General features: G+C 42.7%; 1 protein-coding gene across 1 annotated transcript in view; it reads left to right on the forward strand.

The window, feature by feature from the left end:
• Positions 1-24,706, forward strand: part of CYFIP2 (cytoplasmic FMR1 interacting protein 2) — a 98,202-nt gene that overhangs the window by 21,786 nt on the left and 51,710 nt on the right. Inside the window, exons 2-9 of the mRNA XM_054978237.1 lie at positions 9,736-9,876; positions 11,403-11,492; positions 11,635-11,712; positions 14,454-14,555; positions 15,276-15,457; positions 15,714-15,810; positions 16,650-16,778; positions 17,311-17,415. Of these exons, the coding sequence (XP_054834212.1) occupies positions 9,760-9,876; positions 11,403-11,492; positions 11,635-11,712; positions 14,454-14,555; positions 15,276-15,457; positions 15,714-15,810; positions 16,650-16,778; positions 17,311-17,415 (900 nt within the window). The 5' untranslated portion in view covers positions 9,736-9,759. The remainder of the gene's footprint in view (positions 1-9,735; positions 9,877-11,402; positions 11,493-11,634; positions 11,713-14,453; positions 14,556-15,275; positions 15,458-15,713; positions 15,811-16,649; positions 16,779-17,310; positions 17,416-24,706) is intronic.

Here is a 24,706-nt window from a genome sequence, read left to right on the forward strand (position 1 = left end):
GTGGGCCTAGTGCTTGAAAGAAAGAATACAAATAGAGTGGTGGACCTCTACATTGATACTGAAAAAGGAGGATAGCATGGTGCTCAGAAAATGTTCCTGCTTTTTCTTTTTACCTTGTGCAGTTTAGAAGGCTAATACCCATCTAACAGGAACTCTCCAGAGTTTCAGAGGATATAATCACAAATTCCACGAAATTGTGTAAGATAGCCTAAAAACAAGCTAAAAATGAGTTGCTGGGTAGGGGTCAGCATGGAGTATTGGTAGTGGAAGAAGATGCCTGACTTTTTCCCTATCTGACAATTCTCTTCTCCAAATTCTCTTCTCCAAACCAACAGCAGCTTTTCTTCATACAGGATTCCGCATGTTTGCCCTTGGGGAAAAAAAAACACTTGGAACCTCTTAGGGGATTATATGGAGTGAATAAGTGCCATGTGGGGAAAGTTCCTGTTCTATTGCTCCAAATGGACTTCTCCCGAGCTGGGATTTCCTTGAAAACAAATTTAAAAAATCCAATTATTACATTCATTTGCATGTAATGTGCTGTCAGTCTCTTAGGCATGGTCTCCCCCCCCCCCCTCCATAATGTTAACTGAGAATCTGAAGCCTTCTGTATGCAAAGTATTTGTTCATCTACGGTCTTCCTGTGCAGTCCCACATGGGACTGCGCACGCGCAGGCCTGCCGATACCGGAGATTTTAATAGCTAAAAACCACCAGGGGGCACTCCCGCCTCCCAGCGCGCATGCGCGGCCGCTTTCCCGCCGAAACGGCTCCTAGGAGGCGGAGCGCCCCTCACATACCCTCAGTTTCTCTTTCGCCGCTGATCGTTGAGGTTTACAGCTTTCTTCGTTCGCGATGTCTGAGAAGGCCTTGTTTAAGCGTTGCGAGACCTGCAATCGTAAGATGACAAGGTCGGATGGTCATTCCGTTTGCTTATATTGCCTTGGAGAAACACACAACACTCAGGTGTGCAAGCATTGCCGCGCGTTTACCTCCAAGGCCAGGGCGGAACGGGCGGATTGTTTGCATGCCTTCCTCTGGCAGCGTGCGATGTCGGTCGAGGACCCTCCACCGAAGTCTTCGTCTGCTCCGTCTGCATCCTCTCGTCCTCCTGTGGCGTCGGGTTCCAAGACTCCTCGTTCACAACCGTCTCCGAGTTGCTCGGAGTCGAGGCCCGAGAGGATCCCTTCGGGTCGGAGTTTGTCGGAACCGACCGCTTCGGTTCCGAGACATTTGGCAAGTCGACCTCCTTCGATCTCGTCAGCTGTCCAGGCTTCACCTGTCCATGGAGCCCGTAGAAGTTCGACCCCGTCGGTTCCGAGGTCGACTCCTCCGACTCATACAACCTCTACGGTTCCGACGACTTCGGATCCCTCTGTAAAGTCGAAGACCGTTCCTGAAAAGAAGAAGAAAAAGCATAAGCATTCCAGTAAGCATGATAAGGCAGTGTTGGAAGGTTTACTCACCTCTCCCCCGTCGGTTCCGATCGACTCCACTCCTGTCCAAGTGGAGCAGCAGGCAGAAGTGGGTGATCGTCCGCAGTCCAAGACTCCTCCGGACCGGGAGGCTCAGGAGGACGACGTCATACTCCTCGAGAAGCCTCTTACACCTTCGGGTCGGACCCGATCGGCCTCCTACGAATCGGGCTCGGTTCGTTCAGTTTGGAGTTGACAGAGTCGGTCTACCCGTCGCTCTAGCTGTCGGAGCCCGCCGCGGTCCTACCGGAGCCGATCCAGGGAGAGTCGACGTCGAGATGAACCTGCTCCTCGTTACTTTAGTAGGGAGAGTTCATACTACTCTGACCGGCATTATAGAGGTGCTTCGTTGTCTCCCTCGTTTCGAGTCGGTTCCGATGTTGGATATGACCCGTCCCGTCTCCTGTCGGATCGGGTTTCTCCGCGGCCCCGTGCCCGCTACAGTGTTTCTCCTTTGTCGGAGTCACCTGAAAGGGAAATTGGGCCATCTGATGAGGCTTCGCCCACTGATGATTTTCGGGCCTATAACGAGTTGCTCCAAAGAATGGCGAAAGCCTTGGACCTTGAAGTCACTTCCACTGAATCTAAATTTACTGATAAGATATTGCAACATATCTATTCGGGATCTACTCCCTCGATTGCCTTTCCCCTTATAGAGGGGTTTGCTGATCTTTGGAAGAAGCTGCAGTCTCGACCTGCGTCTGCTACGGCCACTAACCGGGAGGTGGAGAGCTTGTACAGAATCAAAGATGATGCTCATCCGTTCCTGGCTGTTCACCCTCCTCCATCCTCACTTGTCACTGAGGAGATGCAAGCTCGGCCTCGCCAGGGCTCTCTGTCGGCTCCAACTGACAAGGATAGTAGAAAGATCGATGCCTTGGGCAGGAAGTTGTATACTTCAGCTACGTTTGGCATCAAAGTGGCGAATTATGCCGCGATGATGGCGGCCTACCAACTGTTCTTATGGAAGAAGGTGGCGTCTTTTCTTCCTAAGATTCCCGAAGACCAGCGCACCTTGCTTCGGGTCATTCAGGAGGAGGCTGTCCGCCTATCCAGACACCAGATCAATGTTGGGCGAAGTATGGCTGACACCGCATCTAGATCGCTCCTCTCCTCGGTGGTACTGCGCAGGTACGCCTGGCTTCGCACGACCGCCCTACCAGTGGAGACGAGGAACAGGGTTGAGGACCTGCCGTTCGAGGGCACCACCCTGTTCTCAGAGAAAACTGACAAGTTCCTCTCTAAGAAGAGGACCGACCGTCTGACGGCCCGCTCGTATGGGGTTCTACACCAGCCGTCGCAGCAGTCTTCTCGCCCATACTATCGTTCCTTCCAGCGTGGCAGACAACACCGCTATCAGCCCTATCAAGGGTATGCTTACCAGCCGCGCAGGAGCTACCAGAGCCCACAATCTGCCTTTCCCTGACGGAGGCAGGGCCAACGTCCCAAGCCTGGTTCCCAACAGCATCAGGCCAAGGACCAGGACCAATTGCATAAGCAATTCTGACAATCACAGGGACCTGACCCCATATTTGGGGACAGGCTTAATGCTTTCTTGGGTGCGTGGTGTTCAATTTGTTCCGATGTTTGGGTTTTGTCTATTATCCAGTTTGGTTATAAAGTTGAATTTCTTGGTTTACCTTACCTACGTCTCCCTGTGTTTTCTTCTGACCCCCCTCGTTCAGAGATCCTTGGGGAGCTCTCAGCCCTATTGCAGAAAGGGGCTATAGAGGAGGTTTCGGTTGCTTCAGCTGGTTTGGGATTCTATTCCAACCTGTTTCTAGTGGAGAAGAAAGATGGTGGGCTTCGGCCTATCCTGGATCTCAGGGGATTGAATAAATTTATACGAATTCGTAAATTCAAAATGGTTACTTTACAAATGGTTTTAACTTTGTTTCCCCGACAGTCTTGGTTTGCAGTCCTGGATCTGAAGGATGCGTACTTTCATATTTCAATTTTCCCTGAGCACAGAAAGTTTTTACGTTTTGTCTATGGTCACCGTGTTTTTCAATACAATGTTTTGCCCTTTGGGTTGGCCACTGCTCCTAGAGTGTTCACTAAGTGTGTGGCAGTGGTGGTGGCTCATTTACGCCTCCAGGGCTGCCAAATCTTTCCGTATCTGGATGACTGGCTCTTGGTTGGTGATTCTGCTGAATCTGTATCTAATCAGGTGTCTCTCACTTTAAATTTATGTTTACGCCTGGGTCTTTTTGTTAATCAGAAGAAATCCAAGTTGACCCCTGTGCGCTCCATCCAATTTATTGGAGTAATTTTGGATGGTATTAGAGATGCAGGCTTCTTACCTCCAGAGCGTGCTTCAAAAATCAAGAGGCTTATTTCGACCCTTCAGAGGTGTCATTTCCAATCTGTTCACTTTATCCAAACCCTTTTGAGTTGCATGGCTTCTACTACAGCAGTGGTTCCACTGGCCAGGTTATTTATGCGACCCTTCCAATTGTGGTTCAATTCAGTGTTCTCACCGGCCCGTGATTCTCAAAATAGGAGACTTTCCGTCCCTAGGGGGGTGGTGTCCTCCCTGGAGTGGTGGCTGGATGATGCTAATTTATTTAAAGGGGTGGAGTTTGGTTTTCAACAAACTCATCTGTCAGTTACTTCGGATGCTTCCCTTTTCGGTTGGGGGGCTCACTGTGCTGGCTTTTATGCCCATGGGTTATGGTCTGAGTCTGAACGTGAGGAACATATTAATATTCTTGAGTTACGGGCAATTTTATATGCATTGGTCTCCTTTTCAGATGTCGTGCGGAACAAGTCCGTTCAAGTCCTGACAGACAACACGACGGCAATGTTTTACATCAACAAGCAAGGTGGCACGGCGTCTGTGGCTCTCTGCACAGAGGCGATGAGACTCTGGAAGTGGGCCATAGATCATGCTGTGTGGCTGCATGCAGTTCACATCCCGGGGGTACAGAATTCCATGGCGGACCACCTGAGCAGACTCCACAGGGAAAACTACGAGTGGTCCCTCCAGGACAAGTATCTCGCCCCTATCTTCTCGGAATGGGGGACTCCAGAGTTGGACCTCTTTGCGACAGTGGAAAATCGCAAGGTCCTAGCTTATTGTTCCAGAGGAGGAGTAGGCCCAGAATCAAGTGGGGACGCATTTCAATTAAGTTGGTCAGGTCCCCTGTGTTATGCCTTTCCTCCGTTCCCGCTTCTGGCACGGGTCCTCAGCAAGGTCCAGAGAGACAGGGCGTCCGTCATCCTGGTGACCCCGTATTGGCCGAGACAACCCTGGTTTCACTCCCTTCTGAGTCTGCAGACTCAGTCAATCCGTCTCCCGGTGGTTCCCGATCTCCTGACCTGCGGGGGGGTTCTTCACCACGACATCAGGAGACTCAAACTCACAGCGTGGTTGATCAGGCCGGGGCTGCCTTCTCCGAGGCTGTGACTAATGTTCTCTTAAATGCTAGACGTTTGTCTACCAGGCAGTCTTATGCCCTTAAGTGGGACAAATTTTCTGTGTGGTGTAGTCGCAGGAGTTTGGATCCTTTTGAGTCCACCCTTTCTGATATTTTGGAATTTTTGTGGGAGGTGAAACAGGAGGGTTTGGCCAACTCCTCAGTCAAGGTTTATCTGGCAGCCATCTCTGCTTTTCACCCTCCGGTGGATAGGAAATCTGTTTTTTCCCACTATTCTGCTAAATTGTTTTTACGGGGGTTGAATAATTTGTTTCCCCCTGTGCGGGCTTTGGTCCCTCAGTGGTCATTGCCCCTGGTTCTGACTCATTTGATGTCTAAGCCTTTTGAACCCTTGGCTTCCTGTCCACTCCGTTTTTTGTCCATGAAAGTGGCCTTTTTGGTTGCGGCTACTTCAGCCAGGAGGGTTGGGGAGCTAGCGGCGTTATCCTGCGAGCCCCCTTATTTGAAATTCCACCCGGAGAAGGTCGTTCTTCGTACAAAGGTCGAATTTTTGCCTAAAGTGGTATCCCATTTTCATTTGTCTCAAGAATTGGTTCTACCGGTTTTCTTTCCAACTCCGGCTTCTGAGGCAGAGACGGCCCTTCATTCTTTGGATGTTCGAAGGGCCATTCTATTTTATTTGGATAGGGTGAAACCGTTTAGGATTGACTCTAATTTATTTGTTTGTTTTGCTGGACAGAATAAGGGTAAACAGGCCTCGTCTCAGACTATCTCTAGATGGGTGGTCCAGGCTATACTGACTTGTTATTCTGCTGCTAACTTACCTTGTCCTTTGGAAGTGCATGCCCACTCCACCAGGTCCCAGGCGTCGTCAGTGGCTCTCTTCAGGGGTGTTCCACTCCAAGACATCTGCAGAGCGGCGACGTGGGCCTCGGCGGATACTTTTGTGAAGCATTATGCGCTGGACATCCTAGATAGAAAGGAGACAGTGGTGGGCACAGCTGTTCTGCACTCCATCTTTGAGTGATGCCTTGGCGTCACCTCCACTCAGGTATTTAGCTTTGGAATCTTCCCATGTGGGACTGCACAGGAAGACCGTAGATGAAAAACAGGTTTTACTTACCATAACTGTTGTTCATCTAGGTCTTCCGTGCAGGCACACATGCCCTCCCTCCTTCCCCGCTAACTCTCTTGGTACTTACCTTGCAGGGGGCGGCGAAAGAGGAACTGAGGGTATGTGAGGGGCGCTCCTCCTCCTTGGAGCCGTTTTGGCGGGAAAGCGGCCGCGCATGCGCGCTGGGAGGCGGGAGCGCCCCCTGGTGGTTTTTAGCTATTAAAATCTCCGGTATCGGCAGGCCCATGTGTGCCTGCACGGAAGACCTAGATGAACAACAGTTATGGTAAGTAAAACCTGTTTTTCTGCCAGTATTACTGCAGCCCCAAATAGTTTTTTAAGTCTTCTTTGAAGTAGAGCATCACTTTTATGTAAGGATTCATTTTTTCTTAGGAAACGTGGAATGGTACTCCATCCACCCTCTCCTGTTGTTCCCTTTTTTCTAAAATTATATCAGTGTGAGTTCATCTAATAGAGAAGGGGCAAAAGGAGGATAGATTATGGCTGAACTGCTGGTTCTTGCCTTCAGAAGATAATAGGGCTTAACTAGATAAGACACTGGGAGACCCACAATAAGATCTTCTCAGCATTTTAAAAATAGAAATAGCAGAGGTGCATTGGTACTCCAGTCTGTGAGTGCCACACCCACTGTTGTGTGGGTCCTTCTACCTCACATCACTTAAAACATGGTGGTTTTAAATGGAATCAATTTACACATTCATCTGAGTTGTCCAATGATGAAAAAGCAAGAGGTGAACCAGCCCCGTTCTCATGCAGTGAACAGAAACTCTGAAGAGTTGAATTGTGGTATATGATCCCCTAATACAGTATTGTAGTTAGATAAACAGGTTTGCTTCAGTACATCTGAAGGAATATTATTACAATGCATGTTCTCACAGTAGAACCCCTCCTACCTCTGTGACTGCTAACAGGACAATGAAATTCAAGCTCTGAGACTCTGGCTAAGTGTAGATTTCAGATTAAATACTTTAAAATGAAACTGTTTGGCCCCATATGTCATTCTTCTAGAAATCTCTCCTTATAAGTCACTCTGGTCATGAAGCCTAGGCAGGCAGCTGCTTTGCCATGACAGCTTCTTATCACACGTATCATAAGAACATTTTCAAAATTACCTCATCTGTTTGTTGTGTCCATCTGTTGTCTCTTTTGTATTTAGATTATAACCTCATTGGATCAAAGCATCTCACCAAATGGAGCAGTTATCTGGGAGCCACTGAAGCACAATTCAGGCGTTCATATATGGATCTGTACAGATTTTTTTTTTTTAAAAAAAAGAACTGATAACATTTCCATACTAAACAATGATGCTTCTGGGAATTTTTTAAAAATTTGACTCAGGAGAGTTCAGGGTATGTTGCTTGCTCTCAAAATGCTTATTGTGCTGTGATGACTTAAAGTCACAGCTTTTATAGATTCTGAAATAATATTTTCCAGTAATATAAACTTCTGTAAGCAATGGCTCCCAGGCTCACCTGCAGGGCCAGTTTGCGGGCGATGCAGGGGAAGTGTGCGGGGAGATGGCAGGGCGGCCGCCCTGTAGTGAGGGGCAGGGGAATGACCAGGGGTGCATGCCCAGGACATCTGGTACAAGCCCCTGATCTGGAGGCCTGCTTCCACCCCTCAGCACTTGGCCCGTGGCGGCATCCTGCCCAACCCTCCCTTTCGTCACAACTTTGGAGTTAGTAGGCTGCGGATTGACATTGGTCACCGATCCGTTTTGGGGGAAACAGGGCCTTCATGCTCAGTTTCCTTATTATGGGGATCCCCATAAGGGATCTGGGGAGTGAGAAATGGCCTGTGCATGCCCAGTCTGGCTCAGTCCACCTCACTCCCAGGTGGCAGGGGATGTTTCACACAGGGGTGTATACCCATGTGGCATCCCACTGGCTGTCATCCCATGGTTCCCCCCCCCCCTCAGCAGGGGTCTGAGGTGGTGTGTGGGTCATTGGCTTGGCAGGCAGGTCAGCTGATGCTCGGATCCGTGCCCTATATGCGCCTTCGCTCCCTGACCTGTAATCTTAATAAAGTTGTGGCCTTCTTTACCTCCAGCGCTGTGTCTGTGTGTTTTTGTCGCTTTCCCCCCTCCCCGCTCTCCTCCCCCACTTAACATTAGTCTGCAATGTATCAACAGTGTACAAAATGTTAATACCAATAAAAGAAAAAGAGTAGATGTTTCCATTAGATTAATGTCTTGAGCAATAAATACACATGTATTTGCTGCACGATGCTCATACACTGTCCCTCAAGGCTTAGTTTTCCTTTGCAGAAATAACTGCATTACTCCACCATTGAGAACACCTGTTAAGAATTTTTTTCTTTTCTGACAATGACTATACAGAATCTCTGCAAGAATGTGCCTGATGGATCTGTCAGAGGAATTATCAGAGGAAGATCTATTAAAGGAGAAAATGTTTTCATAGTAGGAAAGGAGGAGTGTAATTCTGTTGCAGACTGCCCCTACACAAACATACTTGTAGAGGCACATGATTTTAAGTCCCAGAATGCTAACCATTATGAGTTGGATTCAATCAGCTTTTCCCTCAGTCTCATCCAATTTACTACACCTGTGATCCCCAGCATAGCCTTTTTGGGTGGTCAAAGGAGATCAATTGATTGGATCCAACCATATAATTAACTGAATCATGAGCATTCTCCATATAGTTTTAGCCAGTATGGAAGCCAAGATACAGATTGAGAGATTATATGTTGGCATGCAGATTACAGTGATTTCAGGTGTTATTTTATATGTGAGGTACTCACAAACTTTAGATTGAGGATTGTATCTCTCATTTTGCCTCTTTGTGCCTTTTTAGTATAGACACATCATACACCTGTCAGCCACGTTACTATACCGCTGCCTTGTTCTGATACCATCTGACAGAGCTAGATCCTGCTGATACCAGTGGGGTTGATTTTCAAGTAGCTGTGAATCTGATTGCAGCAACAGACTGTAGTATACTCTGCAGTTAAAACAAGAGGTGCCATTTTTGACAGTTGTGATCAGTTGGAGGCTGAGCCTTGGATCTCCTGGCATGTGTCTGACATGAGCAGCTGCCAAACAGCTTTGCAACTGCACAGTAGCTGTGGCAGTGGAGATTCAGCCCCTCTGCCTTGTGGCTGCTTTTGCATCTGCACAATAGGTGAAATCAACTTTACCTCAGGGTCCTGGATGTTGTCAGTTAGTTAAATGAGGCATAATGGGGGTGGGAGGCTGTGAGTCCCTTAAAGTTGTATGAAAATGTTTATGCTTTAAATAACATCATTAACATGGACTTTAAATGGACACAAAATGGTAAAACTTAGTTTTAAATGCAGTGTTTATCACTAGCTGACTGGCTGGTTTTCTCATTATTTAAATTATTTTTTACCATGTGGTGCAGAGCAACAACAGATCTGTGTGAGGAGAGAGCCTGGATGGTCATCAGGTTGTGTGAGATACACATGCATGAACTGCTGCCAATTGCACTACACTGTACTGTTCATATACATAGAATGTAGCCCACTAAACAAGCTTGAATTGCCCATGAATTGCTGAAGTGCTCAGCGAAACATCAGTTTCCTGCTCACAACCAAGAAGTAGAACTGTGGCAAGTGTTCTAACATCTCTCGTTATACCATGCTTTGGTTAAATTGATTTTAATGGAGGCTTACACAAACACGTCGCTCTATTTTTGCTTTCATGATTTTGAACCCCAAAAATGTCTTGGATTCATTTTTTACCATAATTTGGATTTCTTTTGGTTCAGCAATAAGACTGAAAGCCCAGAGCCATGACGACTCATGTCACGCTGGAAGATGCTCTGTCCAATGTGGACCTGCTGGAGGAGCTTCCATTACCTGACCAGCAGCCATGCATCGAGCCACCTCCTTCATCGATAATGTACCAGGTAAGCAGCAGCTCCTCAAACATTTTGTCCCAAGCAAAGAACTATACAACTCATTTATGCAGTTCCTAATATTTTGATGACAAAAATATATTGTTATTAGGAGAAGATGCCGGGCTGTAAGCAAGAACTAAAGAGCAAAGCATAGAAGGATCCAAGTGGAGGATAGAGATTACTGTGGCATTATGAAATACTCTGGTCAGACTCTGATGAGTAGTAAATGGATATAGTCAATTTGTAGAAACCATTGTGTCAGTATGAAAGTAGTATTTAAAAACACAGAAGAAAATTAGGCAGTCCATTGAAAGTACCATAACTCTATGTTACCAACTTCTATCTAAAGAGGTGTGTTGTGCACTAAGACACACTGTGATCGTCTGTATGACATGTTTTTTTCCACAAGAGCATGCATAAGAACCAGATGTTGTGCTCCTTGTGCTGTGTATATAATTGCAACGGAGCAACAAGCTAAGGGGTTGAAAAGGAAAAAAAGAAAATATAAGAGAGTAGAGATGGGCACGAAATGAACCACGGAACAAAATTCCGTACGGAATGGCTGGTTCGTTTGCAGTGAAACACACAGTCTGTGAGACCACATTTTTATGGAACAAATGAATTTTTCCAGCCGTTCTGTGGCTGGTTCGGAGTTTCACAGACCCCATCGGCTGAACCCAGCGCGGGGTCTGTGAAACTGATAACTCGGGCAGCAGGAGAAAGGGGCTGTCAGTTTCACAGACCCCACGCTGGGTTCAGCCAATAGGCTGAAACCGATGCAGCGTTTGTGAAACTGATAGCCCCATTCTCCTGCTGCCCGGGCAGCGGAAGAAAGGGGCTGTCTGTTTCAAACACCCCGCACTGGCTTCAGCAGCCGGTGTGTGACAGTTGAAATGCCACGAACCACGAACAATTCCCGAACTGGGAAAAGGTTGGAAGTTCGTGGCTCATGGAATGCTACGGACCACAAATCACGTGGTTCGTTTTTTTTTTGGTTCGTGCCCATGTCTAGTAGGGAGTCATCGCTGTAGCATATATTCTTTCTGTTTTGTCTGGTTAGACAGTGCCAGATGATTGGGTTGCAGTGAGGCTTATACAATGTAGTATTCCAATCTTTAATATAATTTTCAGTATTTTTATTCGTTATACTTTTTTCTCCCCTTAAACCCATGAGCAAAATTTTAATAGAAGGTGAGCATAGAGGAAAACAATGGAACTTTTCCCTATATGATTTCCATTCTGAGATTAATTAGTCATCTTTCTAACCTGGGAACTGTAAAAAGTATGAATGGGCATTTCCAGAGTGTTAGCATCAGCCACTGTATTATGTATCATTTCTTAAAACCTCTTTTCTTGGCTCCTGTTCTTGGCTAATTACTTCAGAAGATAGTAGGCAGTTCCAGTGACAACACACTGAATGTAATTATTTAAGTTATCAAATAACAATTGGGGCCACCATGTATATAACATTTGTGAAGTTGTTCACATTTTAACTGTAAATAGTATTAACCCTTTTCTCTTGGTTTTGCTCCCAGGCTAACTTTGACACCAATTTTGAAGACAGAAATGCCTTTGTGACTGGCATTGCCAGATATATTGAACAAGCTACAGTGCACTCGAGCATGGTAAGTGTGGTAGGTGATAGGCAGCTGCTTCCAGAGGAGGGGACTCAGGGTAGGATTTGTTGAATTATAACTGAACTGTAGTTTGTTTTCTCTGAAAATCGGTGCTGCCATTGTGCCATAATATGTTTTTTCTGTGTTTCAGAATGAAATGCTGGAGGAAGGACATGAATATGCAGTGATGCTTTATACCTGGAGAAGCTGTTCTAGGGCAATTCCACAGGTAAAGTATACCTTCCCTACTTGGGTAAAATGCCATCTAGTAAGAAATAAATAGGAGGATGGGAGAGAGATCAAGCTGCAGTCTTGAAGTAGGGACTCCCAATAGGTTCTGGGAAATTGCACAGGCTTCCTCTTCCCTCACTTTCAAATTCTGCATGGAATAGTTATTGACAGGGATCCTGTGCCTGTGAAACTCGATATTGGCTGGGAGGGGAAGGCATGTGTTATGGGTAAGGAGTTCATAAGCTTTCCTTCCCTAAAAAAAATCTGTACCTACTCTTAGGATGTCTAATGTAGTTAAGTTACCCATAGTAACTATGAGACTGCAAAGCCACTGTGGTGCAATGATCGAGGAGACCCAAGTTTCCAATCCCTGTTTCTCCACGGAGCTCACTGGATGTTCTTGGAACAGCCGCTCTCTTTTAACCTCTTCTTCCTCACAGCATTGCTGTCAGGATTAGATGATGAGAAAACAGTGTGTACCACTTCGAACTCCTTGGAGAAAGGGTGAAGTAAAATGTTCTGGCATTTAAGGAGCATACTTTTGTCAAAATATAATCATGCTATTGCATTCAACATTGCTAAAGCTTCCTCTGGGGTACTGTGACTAGTTTTTGACACTAGACTGTTAAGAGGGACATGAACAAGCAAAGATGATAAAATTTTGCTATGTAATTTATATTTACACTTTTAAAATTTATTTTATTTTACTTCATTTAAACATGCCTTTCTCCTCAATGGGGACCCCAAAGTGGCTTACATCATTCTCTTCTCCATTTTTTTATCACCACAATGCTATTAGGTAGGTTAAGCTGAGAATATGACTAGCCCAAGGTCACCCAGCAAGCTTTCATGGCTGAGCTGGGAATTGAACCTGGGTCATCCAGATCCTAGGCCATCACTCTAGCCACTACATAGAAAATTTGGTATGTCTGACCTAAAAAAAATGAAGATTATAGCATTGTTTAAGTGATGCCATTAAATTCATGAGAAAAAGTCACAAATGAAAGTTTTTCTTTTATCTTTGCTGGTATTAAGTATTTTGTACACTGTTGATATAACATAGAAGCTCATCCTGATTCTGTAAAAAGTTGTGATTAAGCTGAGGCAGATAGAAGTACACTAAATTGTTGTAATCTCTCTGACAGTAAGTTTGGCAGTGAAACCATTTTTATAGAGAAGCTGTGGAACCTTCATTTGTGGAAAGATGAGTGTGTATCACTTTTCCTAAGCATTCACAGCTCTTCACATTCTTGATGGCAATAATTCTTAGATGATCCCAGGATGGAAAGCAATGTTACAGCTGGAGGATTGAGAGATAGTGGTTTACCTAAAACATCCAGTGAGTTCATGAATCAGGGATTTCCCAGCTCCCTCTGTATGGCAGCTTTGCAGCAGATGGTCCCCAAATTCTCTTCTACTGTCTTTCTTCTGATGAAGCATAGTATTGAGTCCATTGTAATCTTTCTAATTCTCCCTCTATATAGTCTTATTGAGTCCTGCTATCTGTCTTAGTTTGAGCTCAAATCTTCCTTCTTCCTTGACCTTTGCTGCTTTAATTATCCTCTCTAAATTAATTAAACTCTCTAAACAATTTTGTGTATAGGTTTTGCCTCACCTACAGTGCAGTCCTATATTATTTCAGTCATGGAATACTCTGTGTAGGATTGCACTGTTATTAGCAGGTTCCAAATCCTGATTGCTTACCATGTGTCTGTTTTGAATTACTATCGTATTTTTCCCAGAGTGAATGCAATATGACTGTGATCTCAAAGGTTTTTTTTGCAAAGCTCTGGAAGCTATAATCCAACAAGTAATGCTAAAATGCAGTTCTGCTTATGGCCAAACTAGATGTTTTTTGTTAATAAGTTGTCATAACAGCTACTGCTTGGGCCATTTTAGGTTGGGCCTCCTTCTTTGCCAGAGTCCTGATCTCAGTTTGGCCTCTCTGGTGCTTGGAAATTACTTCCTAGCAGCTGCTCTCTGACTGAAGGGAAGGAGAGTCTGATTGGGGGAACCCTGACCTTTTGATGTGCTCTAGTTTCTTCCTTTGATCACCACAGCATGCTTCAGGCAAAATTTAATGGAAACCAAGTACAATTCTGCCGAAATATAGTGGTGAAAGGAATGACTCAGGAGATGAACTTTTTCTTGTGCATGTGTAGGTTTGTTTTTCCATCTAACAGGCATGTATGTTACATTTCAATTCTCCCTTTTTGGAATCTTCAAAGAGGATTTAGGTGTATGGAATAGAATTTGTATAGCACATCAGAAAAGTCATCCATTCATCAACTGTTTAATATATACAAAGCAGCAGAAAGTACACAGTTTTCAAATATCTTATCTGTATTAGTTTTGGGATTGTTTTATCTTTCTTTAAAAGAAAGGGATTAGAAATAACGGATCGTTTTTACTATTCTTTTGTTCATCATTATACTTTGATCCAAATTTATGAATAGCGGTGCTTTGAATTTGAAAGAAAAGCTTTGATAATTTTTTTAAGTATAGTTCTTTAAAAAATGAAAACAAAACATGAATGAATAAAAATATAGTGTTCTTGTACTCAAACTAGGAAAAAATAAGCAAAACTATAATAGATATATTTACTAGTTGTATTCAGTACTTCTTGAAGATAACCATAAAATTTTCTGGCCCTGTTCTTTATTTTGATAATTTTGAAACAAAACCCCCCAATGTATGACTATTGGGACTCATAATTTAAAAAGTGGTGTTGTCTTTCAGGTGAAGTGTAATGAACAGCCAAACAGGGTTGAAATTTATGAGAAGACTGTGGAAGTCTTGGAACCAGAGGTCACAAAGCTCATGAAGTTCATGTATTTTCAGGTAGACAAGCTTCCTGTTCCCTATGCCTCAGCATGATCCTGGTTGCCCACCATTGTGAGCAAATTTGATATTGGGAGTCAAGTTGAAAATACCTTTAGTAATGTGCAATAAGGCTAAAGTAGACATAACTTGTACCCATAAATTTTGCTCTGTGATACAGGGACGGGGCAATTTTTATCAGGAAAATGGCATGGGTTAAATTACCTCTCCCCTTCTCAATAGCGTCTGGTCAAATCCTGTTCCTCTTGTTTCTATAGGAGGTGGCTTAAAAATGTAGGAGATACAGTTATGAACTTTCCACCATCCTATTGCATTGCTGCCTTAGTCCTCTTTATCTCAGTCTTCTTGTAATGTCCCAACCATGAATGCTGCTGTCCTATATTTTGGGATATTTGGCATTATTCTTACTTATTTAAAGTTTTGCCCAAATTCTTATTTGATTTCAATCGAAAGAGGTGGGAGAAAGCACACATGATAGTCAGTGCTGGCTGAGTTCTCCCCTTCCATCCAGCTTTCATTTAAGTCAGCAAATGCTCAGACTGACGTGAGTGACTTTTCTTTCTCTGTCCAAACAAGAACCCAAAGAAAGGAAGAAAGAGGCCTGTTATGGCCATGAAAGCCTAATCATAACTCAAAAATTTTCGGCAACTGTTTGGTGAATCCTTTGCCATCTGCCATCACCCCCAACTCCCAAATTACTGGGGGGGTTTTGTCTTTCAGCGAAAGGCTATTGAACGATTCTGTAGTGAGGTAAAGCGCTTGTGCCATGCAGAGAGAAGGAAAGACTTTGTTTCAGAAGCATATCTGCTAACACTGGGGAAGTTCATCAACATGTTTGCTGTCCTGGATGAACTGAAGAACATGAAATGCAGTGTCAAAAATGACCACTCGGCCTACAAAAGGTGAGATTGATAAGTGCCAGTGAATCTTTAGTTTTGCTGTTATGAGGACACTTTGAATAATGGCCTGTGTGCTTATTGGAGTCCCTAAGAACAATAGTGGAACAGTGTTTTCTGAATCCATATTCTCTCAAAACCTATTGACAATAAAATAAAGATAATAAACTGATACTAAATTTATGGTATAGGCTCCTTTTACTGGACTGTATTATCTAACCCTATACTAACCTAGAGATTTAAAACTTCTGTTGTCTTTCAGAGCAGCCCAGTTTTTGAGGAAAATGGCTGACCCCCAGTCCATTCAAGAATCACAGAACCTTTCAATGTTCCTAGCAAATCACAACAGAATCACACAGGTAGGGATCTTGTTTTTCTCTTTACTGTATCTTGCATTTTGTACTCAATAACATTGATACGAATTTGCTTTGCTCTGAGATACAAATAATAATGTCTGCTTTTTAGGACCCGGACTATTTTTTTCGCTCATCATTAATGTATTTAGCAATCCAAATTAAAGAACTGTAATGCTACTGAAATATAAGCTGACCTGTCTGGCTGCTATCACAGTGAAGCCTCCTATCACAGCTCAAGGGGTTCACTGAATCCTTGCCTGTAGCTCTGGCAAAAAAAGGGGATAGGAAATAAACCACCTCTCTTCTTTCTGTGTGTTTGCAAAGAGGGGCTTCACATTGAGAATTTTGTTTGGAAACCTAATTGGGTTGGGTTAAGGTGGGAATTGTGTATGGAGGGGCTTGGGTGACAGGAGTGTGTGTGGTGTGGATACATGAGAATAATTGCAGAGGGTGGAGTGCCGAGTGGACTGCACTGTGTGCACTCCCACTTTTGGAGAACACCAGCTGTTACTGAGCATGACTGTTTATGAATAACTTGGTGCACTGAAGCAGGTGTTCCTGGCATGCTCTACTTAATGTTCACAATACTAATGGGTAAGCTAGACTAGGAACAACATTTTCACACAGCAACAGAATTTTCCATTTTTACATCAGGTCTTCAACTTTGAGGGAAGATATTTCTGTGCAACAAGTGAGTTAACTTTGCATGTACTGATTATCTGAAAAGGTTTTAAGCAACTCATTTAAATTAACTTTGGCTTATAAACAAATTTAACAGTCTCTGGAACTTTTCGTTTATTGGTTTTGTTATAATTTGAAAGTATTGAGTGTCTTTTTTTCAGTGCTTGCATCAGCAGCTAGAAGTTATCCCTGGTTATGAAGAACTGTTGGCTGATATCGTCAACATCTGTGTGGATTACTATGAAAACAAGATGTACTTGACCCCCAGTGAGAAGCACATGCTCTTAAAGGTAGTTTCTACAAAGACCCCTATCCTCAAAGATATGTCCTTGCCCTTTCTCATTGTGATTTCTCTTTTTAGAATTAATGCGTTCATAGCTGTTTTTTCTCTAGTTTTTTTCTTGCACTTTTCCTTCTCTCCTCTGCATGGTACTGGACTTCTCTATAAAGAGGCAAGAAAATTAACAATTTTATATTCCCCACGCAAATCTAGCTTTGAGAAATAGGGATGGGTTGGCTGGGGAATAGCCTGACCTTACAAATAAATATCTGTATTTTTATATGGAAATAAAACATGTCATCTGAGACTCCCAAAGAAGATCCATGTCCATCCAAGAGAAGCAAGGAAATGACATCATCATCATAAGTAAATGGTAGAAATGTTAGCCTTACATTCCTTTTTGTACTCCTTTTAGGATCATGACATAGGTGACAATTTAAGGAACAAAATTGTCAAGGCTAAGTGAGTAAAAGTTTCAGCATATTGATGTATCCCCTCTGTACTTTTTGCTGGTTTCATTCTTTGTTTCATTTTTATTTTAGGTGATGGGTTTTGGTCTATATCTGATGGATGGAAATGTCAGTAACATTTATAAACTAGATGCCAAGAAGAGAATCAACCTCAGTAAAATTGATAAATTCTTCAAGGTCAGTGTTTGAAGTTCCTTCAATTTAGGATGATTTCCAGAAGCGTTTGTGACCCTGTGCTTGGTTATCTATCTAGGGATAAAGTTAACACAGTGTATGAAGAATCAGTGATCTGGAATCAAAGACATAATGGAAATATTCAGGGTCTGATACTGCAGTAGGCAGAAGAGCTGTGTGTATGACTGAGAAGATGACGTAATTTACATGTTGGGCTGGTCTTGCTTAAACTAGTTTCACCTCTTTATAGGACCACCGTTTGTATGTGTCATGTTTCTTTGAGCAAAATGTCACTAATGTCTGTTTGCAGCCTTTCTGGATGCTTGTGTTCCACTTTTGCAGCAAGACTACAATATAAGTTGGCTCCACCTGAAACAGAGCTGTTACATTGCAGAGGTTGCAGTTAGACCATGATAGATCTTTCTCTGGATCGCACCCGGTTTTGTGCAAACTGTGATCTGACATACTGAATACTCATTGCCTAACTGAGTGGAAAATGCTACTTTTTCATTATTGGCAATGCCATGTATACATTTAGGAACTAATTTGGTAACGTCATCATAACATACTACACAATTGAAAATAATTGTAGACTTATCCTTTAAAAGCATTTTAATATCATGCTAACACCATGCTGAAAATAAAATTATAGGATCATATAGGGGTAAAATTAGAGGGATCATAAAAGAAGGAACTAGAAGACAAGACATCCATAAAGTTCAATTTCTTTATGAATGTCCAGTGCAATTTAGATCACAATGTGTGTCACAAGTAGATGGCAGACTCACTACAGAGAGGAACATGAAGAACAGTTCTTTACATGGCATAAGCAAGTGAGTTAAGCCATATGGTGCAAGAAAAGGGAATGATGAAAAACTGCCAGGGTTCAAATCTACTTCTAGTCTGCCTATAGTCAGAGTCACTGATTTGAGATCTCTGCCTCCATTGACTGTCTGCAGGTTATAGTTAGGGACTTAAAGGAGATGGCCTCATTCCCCATACACGTGGGCGGGGGAGAAACTTTCTTCCTGACCTCTTAACAGCTCAGGCTCTAGGATTAATTTGTAAATACCAGTGGTGCCAATACTGGCATGTATCCAACTATCCACAGACTTCATAAAGCAGGTCTTGCTCCCTTCTGCCTTCTGCTGCAGCCAGCTGAGCCTATTGGGGTATATTGCTTACTTTGATTTTTGGTGGTGAAGTCCTTGTGCAACTATAGGAGCTATTTCTATGTTAACTCACTACCTTCTTCTGGGGCTCAGAGCATAAATGTATTTGTAAAAACGCTTCATTGTGCTTCCATTGCCCCTGGTACCCTCCCCCAGAACTGGTTGTTCCTTTTTAGGTACCACTTTCTCCCACTTGTAACATTCTAGATGTCTAGACCTTCCATCAGTTATACACTGGTAAGCTGTAATGATTTTATTAGGTCTTAAATATGTTTATATGTAAGACTATGATCGGGGTAACTTTCAAATGATCAAATGGAACGAAGATAAGGAGTGACTGCAACAAATAACAATGTCCTTTTGATATTCATTGTGTGAAGCTGATATTTGTCAGGTGCAAATATAAGTTAACTTTCTACAGTTCTTTTTTCTTTTACTAATGATTCTCTTGTATTAACCTGTTATGGCCCCATTCATTTCTGTCTCTATCCAACTGCATCCCTAAGGCAGTATAAAGAGTTTTAAAAACATGGTTAAAAAGGTAAGTGTATAGTATAAAACATAACATATGCCACTGTAATTCCGGTCATTATAAGTCAGTTGAAACGATAATATCTTGCAGCTTCAGAAATAGCTAACTGAAACAATGATATCTTGCAGATTCAGACAAATATATTGCATTGGCATGCAGTAGAAATAGCACTGCCACTTCCAAATACTGAAAGGGGTCCTGAATCTTTGTTACATAGAAGGGAAAGTTTGCAGGTACCACTTTTCCCATTATAGTATGAGAAAGAAAACTGAAGCCATATCTGGTGTAAACTCCTCCAGTGCACTCTGGAAGTCACAATACACAAGCCATTGGATATGCACCACAGCTTCCAGGAATCTTTTAAGTAGTGGGCATACAGGGATTGGAGAAGGCATTTAACCCTTTCACTGCTGCACTATTTAATCATTCCTATAACCACCCTAATCTGTTTTAGCCCCTTTAAGAAAAAAAGCTCGGCAAATGTTTTTCCTTTAAAGGGCTAATAATAGTGGACCTTATTTTAAAGTCAGGACCTGCCAGACTCTACTTTTAGGTTTGTAGGTTGCCCAAGAAGATAATAGGTTGCTTGAGGTTATAGTGGTTTAACAAGGTTTAACAAAATGTTTATAAGCAGCGTGGAAGTTACACAACAATGAAGACCGAGCCAAGACAGGCCTACTCTGTCCTTCTTCTGAAGATTGGGGATACCTGGCATTCCTCTTGAGGTGTCATTCTGTGGGGCCAATTGCTGGTCACGTATCTACACAGTTCCCAAACAACCAGTGAGCTCCAGAGACCTTGAGGTTTGCTTAACTGTTTAAAAGTTGCTGCTGCCTAGTTGCAATCAAGTCACAGCACTTGTCTGTGTGATGCTTACCTGCAGTCAGGCTGTCTTCAGCTATGTACTAACTGGCTGGGAAATTATCAGTGCAGACCTGAAGCCTATGATACAGTGAAAGAGATCAAATGGAGGGAATTCATATGGTTTTGTAAAGATTCGCTGTCTCCTTGCCATACAGTGGTCTTCTGCATGTAAACCTACTACAGATAGATGGGTGAAGGGGTTTCAATGAATGGATCTGTGAGGGGCTGGAAGGACTAAGACCCACTGTACTCCCCACATGGCCCCAATACATATCTCAATACATATCAGACTCTAATGAGCTTTAAATAACTAACAGATTTGGCATCTCTGTCATGTCTGTTTTGATCCTCACATTATTTCTTGTGCCAGTACCAGAAGAAAAAAAGCTACCCTTTGATATAGATTAGGGATACATTTCCCTTTGATACCCACTAGTGCCAGCAAGAGAAATGTGGGGAAGTATTGGAGGAAAAGACCTGGTGTGCTGGTGTGAGCATATTGTTGGCAACATCAGCATGTTGTTGGCAACCTCATGACATTGCGGGCAAAGGTGCCCCCTGACACCATGCAAGTCCTCCCTTCGGTTGCCCGGCCTGACAAATCTAGCCATTGATAGCAGTGCCTAGGCCTCCTGTTTTTATTCTGTCTGTGACATTAGACAGAATTTTCCCAAACGCAAGAAATTAATTGCATTATGAATACTTATGATTTATTTATTAATAGCAATTGTATTCTACTTCTTCATAAAAATGCTTGAGGCAGTTTACAACAAAATTTCATAAATCATAAAATCAATAAACAGTGATAAAACTAACAAAATCTATAGCTTTGAGCTTCACTTAAGTAAAAAAGCTACTTAATATCTAGTTATCCTCACATACTAGCAATAGACAATTTCCCTTTGTCCAGTGGCTGCTTCCACATGGCGATGGACTCTTATTGTTGATGTGAGTGCAGAGACATTTGCAGTGGCCATGGTACTTCCACATGTGGATTTTCTCTCAACTATCTGCTCCTGTCCGTCTCAGTGGCCATTCCTCCTCTTCCCTGTTGTGTCACCAGAGAGCTTGTTCTGAGGTTGTTTTTAAAAATGGTAATTGACATATCACTGTAATGTTATAATGCTATAGTAATGTGCCAATTATCAACTACAACTCTGATTCTGGAGTCGGGGGTACATAGCCACCATAGGGGGCTGGGACAGGGAAAATGATGCTTTTATGGATGGGACTGGGAAAGATCTGGGCTTTCCTGTTTACATAGCTTCTAACTTAGCTTTGCTGTGATGTTTCAACAAAAATTGCGGTAAAACAGATTTTAGAAAGATCACAGAAAAGCCAGAAGGTGCATAAATCCATTATGGAACCTGGAAAAAGATCCATTTCACAATCACAGCCAGGCTGGATCAAACACATAATTTAGAAGTAACTTGCAGTGCAAAAGCTACTAAGGTGCAGTTCACATATGCATCAGAAGCCTTTTTCAAGTTCATACTTGGCTGCTTTCATAGAGGAAGTAATGTGTAGCAGAGGTAAACCCATGATCAAAGTAGGCCCCAATGGACAGCTCTTGCCCTCAAGTGCAGCCAAATGAGATTCCTAGGACTCTAGGATTCCTAGAGAATTCAGTTGCACTGCCAGGTGGGTGCACCATCTTGTAAGCTCTTTCTTTCTGTTTCTAATTAAGAAAACCCTTTTCCACTATGAACTGTAACCTAAGAGCTATTGTTTTTACCTTCATTATATCCCTTCACCGATATTCCATCTGTTGCTGTTCAGATGTGATCATATACAGCTTCATTTACCAGCTGGAGGAAGTACCCTGATCTGTTAGTAAAAATAGCTTCTGTTTCTCAGTCTATTTTAACTAATAACAACAGAGTCCACCTGTAAGGCCTTCAATAACGAAGGAGACAACTTTTACTTGGTAAACCTTCTGGTTCAGCTATCCTGCAAAACTATTTTGACTTGATTGTATGAAAAGATGTCATTATCGCTAGCAGAACTTTTGCTTCAAGTAAATACATCCATGAATGTAAGTCAGTCAAGTAATCAGCTATTCAGTTGATAAGTGCCATCCACACACTTGCTCAAATGCAATATTCAGTTGAATTTGTAAGTGGATAACTTGAATTGCTGCTATATGCCAATAAAGGCTACCTTGACTTGACTTGACTATTCAGTTGAATCAACTGATGGTTTTGCATCTGGAAAATTAAACGTTTCATGGTTTGTGCAGTACTCTTTCTGGTATTGTTTTGGTTTGCATTTTTTTAAAATCAAGAGTTGCTGTGAGACTCTTAATTTTGTATTGATGTTACAAAACAGATTTAACAGTCTTTGCTGAACTCTGCTGGGATATGTGCTCCTATTCTTCACCTTCCTGTCTGTGTGTAATGTGGGAAGGTGGCCCTGAGACATTTTCCCATAGACTTCCTTAGAGTCCCGACAGTCCTGACACATTAGTAGCTTTGCTGCTCCTTCATTACTCTCATCTGGGCTTTTGTCTTCTGTTGTAGTACTGGAACCTGAAATTCATTCACTTCAGAGAGTTTACCTCTCTATCTTGTCATTTCTTCACAACTCCTATGCTTACCCTTTCTATTTGAATGCTGTAAAATTCTAGTTTTCCACACCTACCTTTGCTAGACATTTGAACAGGACAATAGCTCTTCATTCTACTTACTGCATCCTGATTAATTGGCAGAGTCCTCCAATTGGCCAAAATTTAGCCTCCTCCATAGTGTGTCATTTTTTTTCCCTCAGGCAGTGGAGGACACCCACTGATGCTTGAATCCTCTAGTCCACCTGACAAGCTAGACTTGTAGGGGGTGTCAGACTTCCACATCACCTTCTCATTTTTGTCCTGCTTCCATCCGCTAAGTGTTCTCAGTGCCCTCCTGATCAGTGCCCTCCTGATCAGTCAGAATCTGAATTAAAATGAACTATCTGGGAAGGAGATGAGTTTCTCAGATTGTTCCTCCAATAGATTATTTCTGCAAGAGGGTGTTTCTGGTTTGGCACCCAGAGTTATTAAAACGTATTAGAACTGACCCCTCCACCATCCCCTGAGGGAAAAAAATGCAGTTTCAGGAATGACTCTATAGTCCTGTCTTTCTCAGCCTTTTTTCCATGGAGAACTTCCTGAATTAATTTTTCAAATCCCAAAGATCCCCTACCTATGAAAATGTTTACAGGCCAGGAAAAGTTGGTAGCAGGGAGCGAAATCAGTTACTACTCAATTATTTCTATTGTCAATGGTCTATAACTGTACAAAATGAACCTGGACACAATACAACTAAATATAACCTTGGAGTGGAGTGTAGAGTTCCCTCAAGTCATAGCTGACTTACAGTGATCCTGCTGGGGTTTTCAGGGCAAGAGACTAACAGTGGTGGTTTGCCATTGCCTGCCATTGCAACCCTGGTCTTAGTTGGAGGTCTTCCATTCAATTACTAACCAAGGCCAACCCTGAGATCTGATGAGATCAGGCTCACCTGGGCTATTTTTTCTGCAGAGGATTTTTCATGGTATTTCAATTTTTAAATTTATTTATTCCACAATTTCTCATGGAATTCCTGATGATGTCCTGCAGAACCCCAGAATTCTGTGGAACTCTGTTTGGGAAATACTGCTGTAGTCTTTTCAAGATCTAGACCATGAGTATCCATCAGGGAATTTTGAGAAAGTAGTGGAAAATAAATGAGCTTTACCCAGCTCAGAGAAAAGCATATCTGTCACTATGTTTTTCCTATGTGTCGTCCTAGTGGGTGTTCTAGTAGCTGCTGTTTGTAGGTTTGTTCCTAAGGATGGGGTGGTGATGAATAATTAGCCAGATTCTGGAATAGATCCACATGTTGCGGAAGACCATTCTGTCATTGCTTCTTTCTTGTGGGTCACTGGAACCTTTTGATCATCATGGCTTCTCTACATTCTAATGCCTATGACCAATCACTAGTCACTGGTTAAATATCTTGATTTGATGTCAGAAGGTTGGTGAAACTGACATGCCTCTAATCTAAAACTGACATTGGCACAACCTTAAGTTGTAAGATGGTTGTGAATTGAAAAAATGGGGAAAGTAGTCAGTAATAATCCTTCTGTGCTATGCTCCATAACCAAGTACAGAACTCTAGTCAGATTCAAGTGGAATTTTATTTTCTTAAAAGCTTTCCATCTGCCTGCTTTTCATGATCAAAGGGCTCTGTCTGGAGCTGATCTTTTGTTAATAACTTTAGGCAATTGTGTTATTATCATGGTCATAAAAAACACTGTGGTCATTGCTGGGTGCCGGAAAGCAGGAACCAGCACGTTAAAGAGATGCTTCCTGTTGTGGGGGTTTAGACCTAGTGTTTCTGGTTTGGTATGACAATACTTTTTCTTTTATGTTCATCTTACTAGTCTGTGTGTGACAGGATGCTCCACCTTGTGTGTTTGTGTGTGATTGGAAATTTATACAGAGAACTTATCACTCACAAGCACATTTAGGTGGGTATTCTCATGCACATAAATGTACCATTTTTAGATACAATCTTAGGCAGAGTTACTCCAATCTAAACCCTTTATAATCAGCAAGCTTTGACTGGCATAAGTTTGCATAGGAATGCACTGTTAAATATCTTACTAAGTCATTATATACTGGTGTTTCATTGTTATTATTCCCCAGAACATAGTGGCATTTTCCTGTAAACTCTTGAGAAATCCTTACCACTTAAAAATTCTAGTT

The sequence above is a fragment of the Eublepharis macularius genome, chromosome 4 (assembly GCF_028583425.1).
Source record: "Eublepharis macularius isolate TG4126 chromosome 4, MPM_Emac_v1.0, whole genome shotgun sequence".
Classification (NCBI taxonomy): Eukaryota; Metazoa; Chordata; class Lepidosauria; order Squamata; family Eublepharidae; genus Eublepharis; species Eublepharis macularius.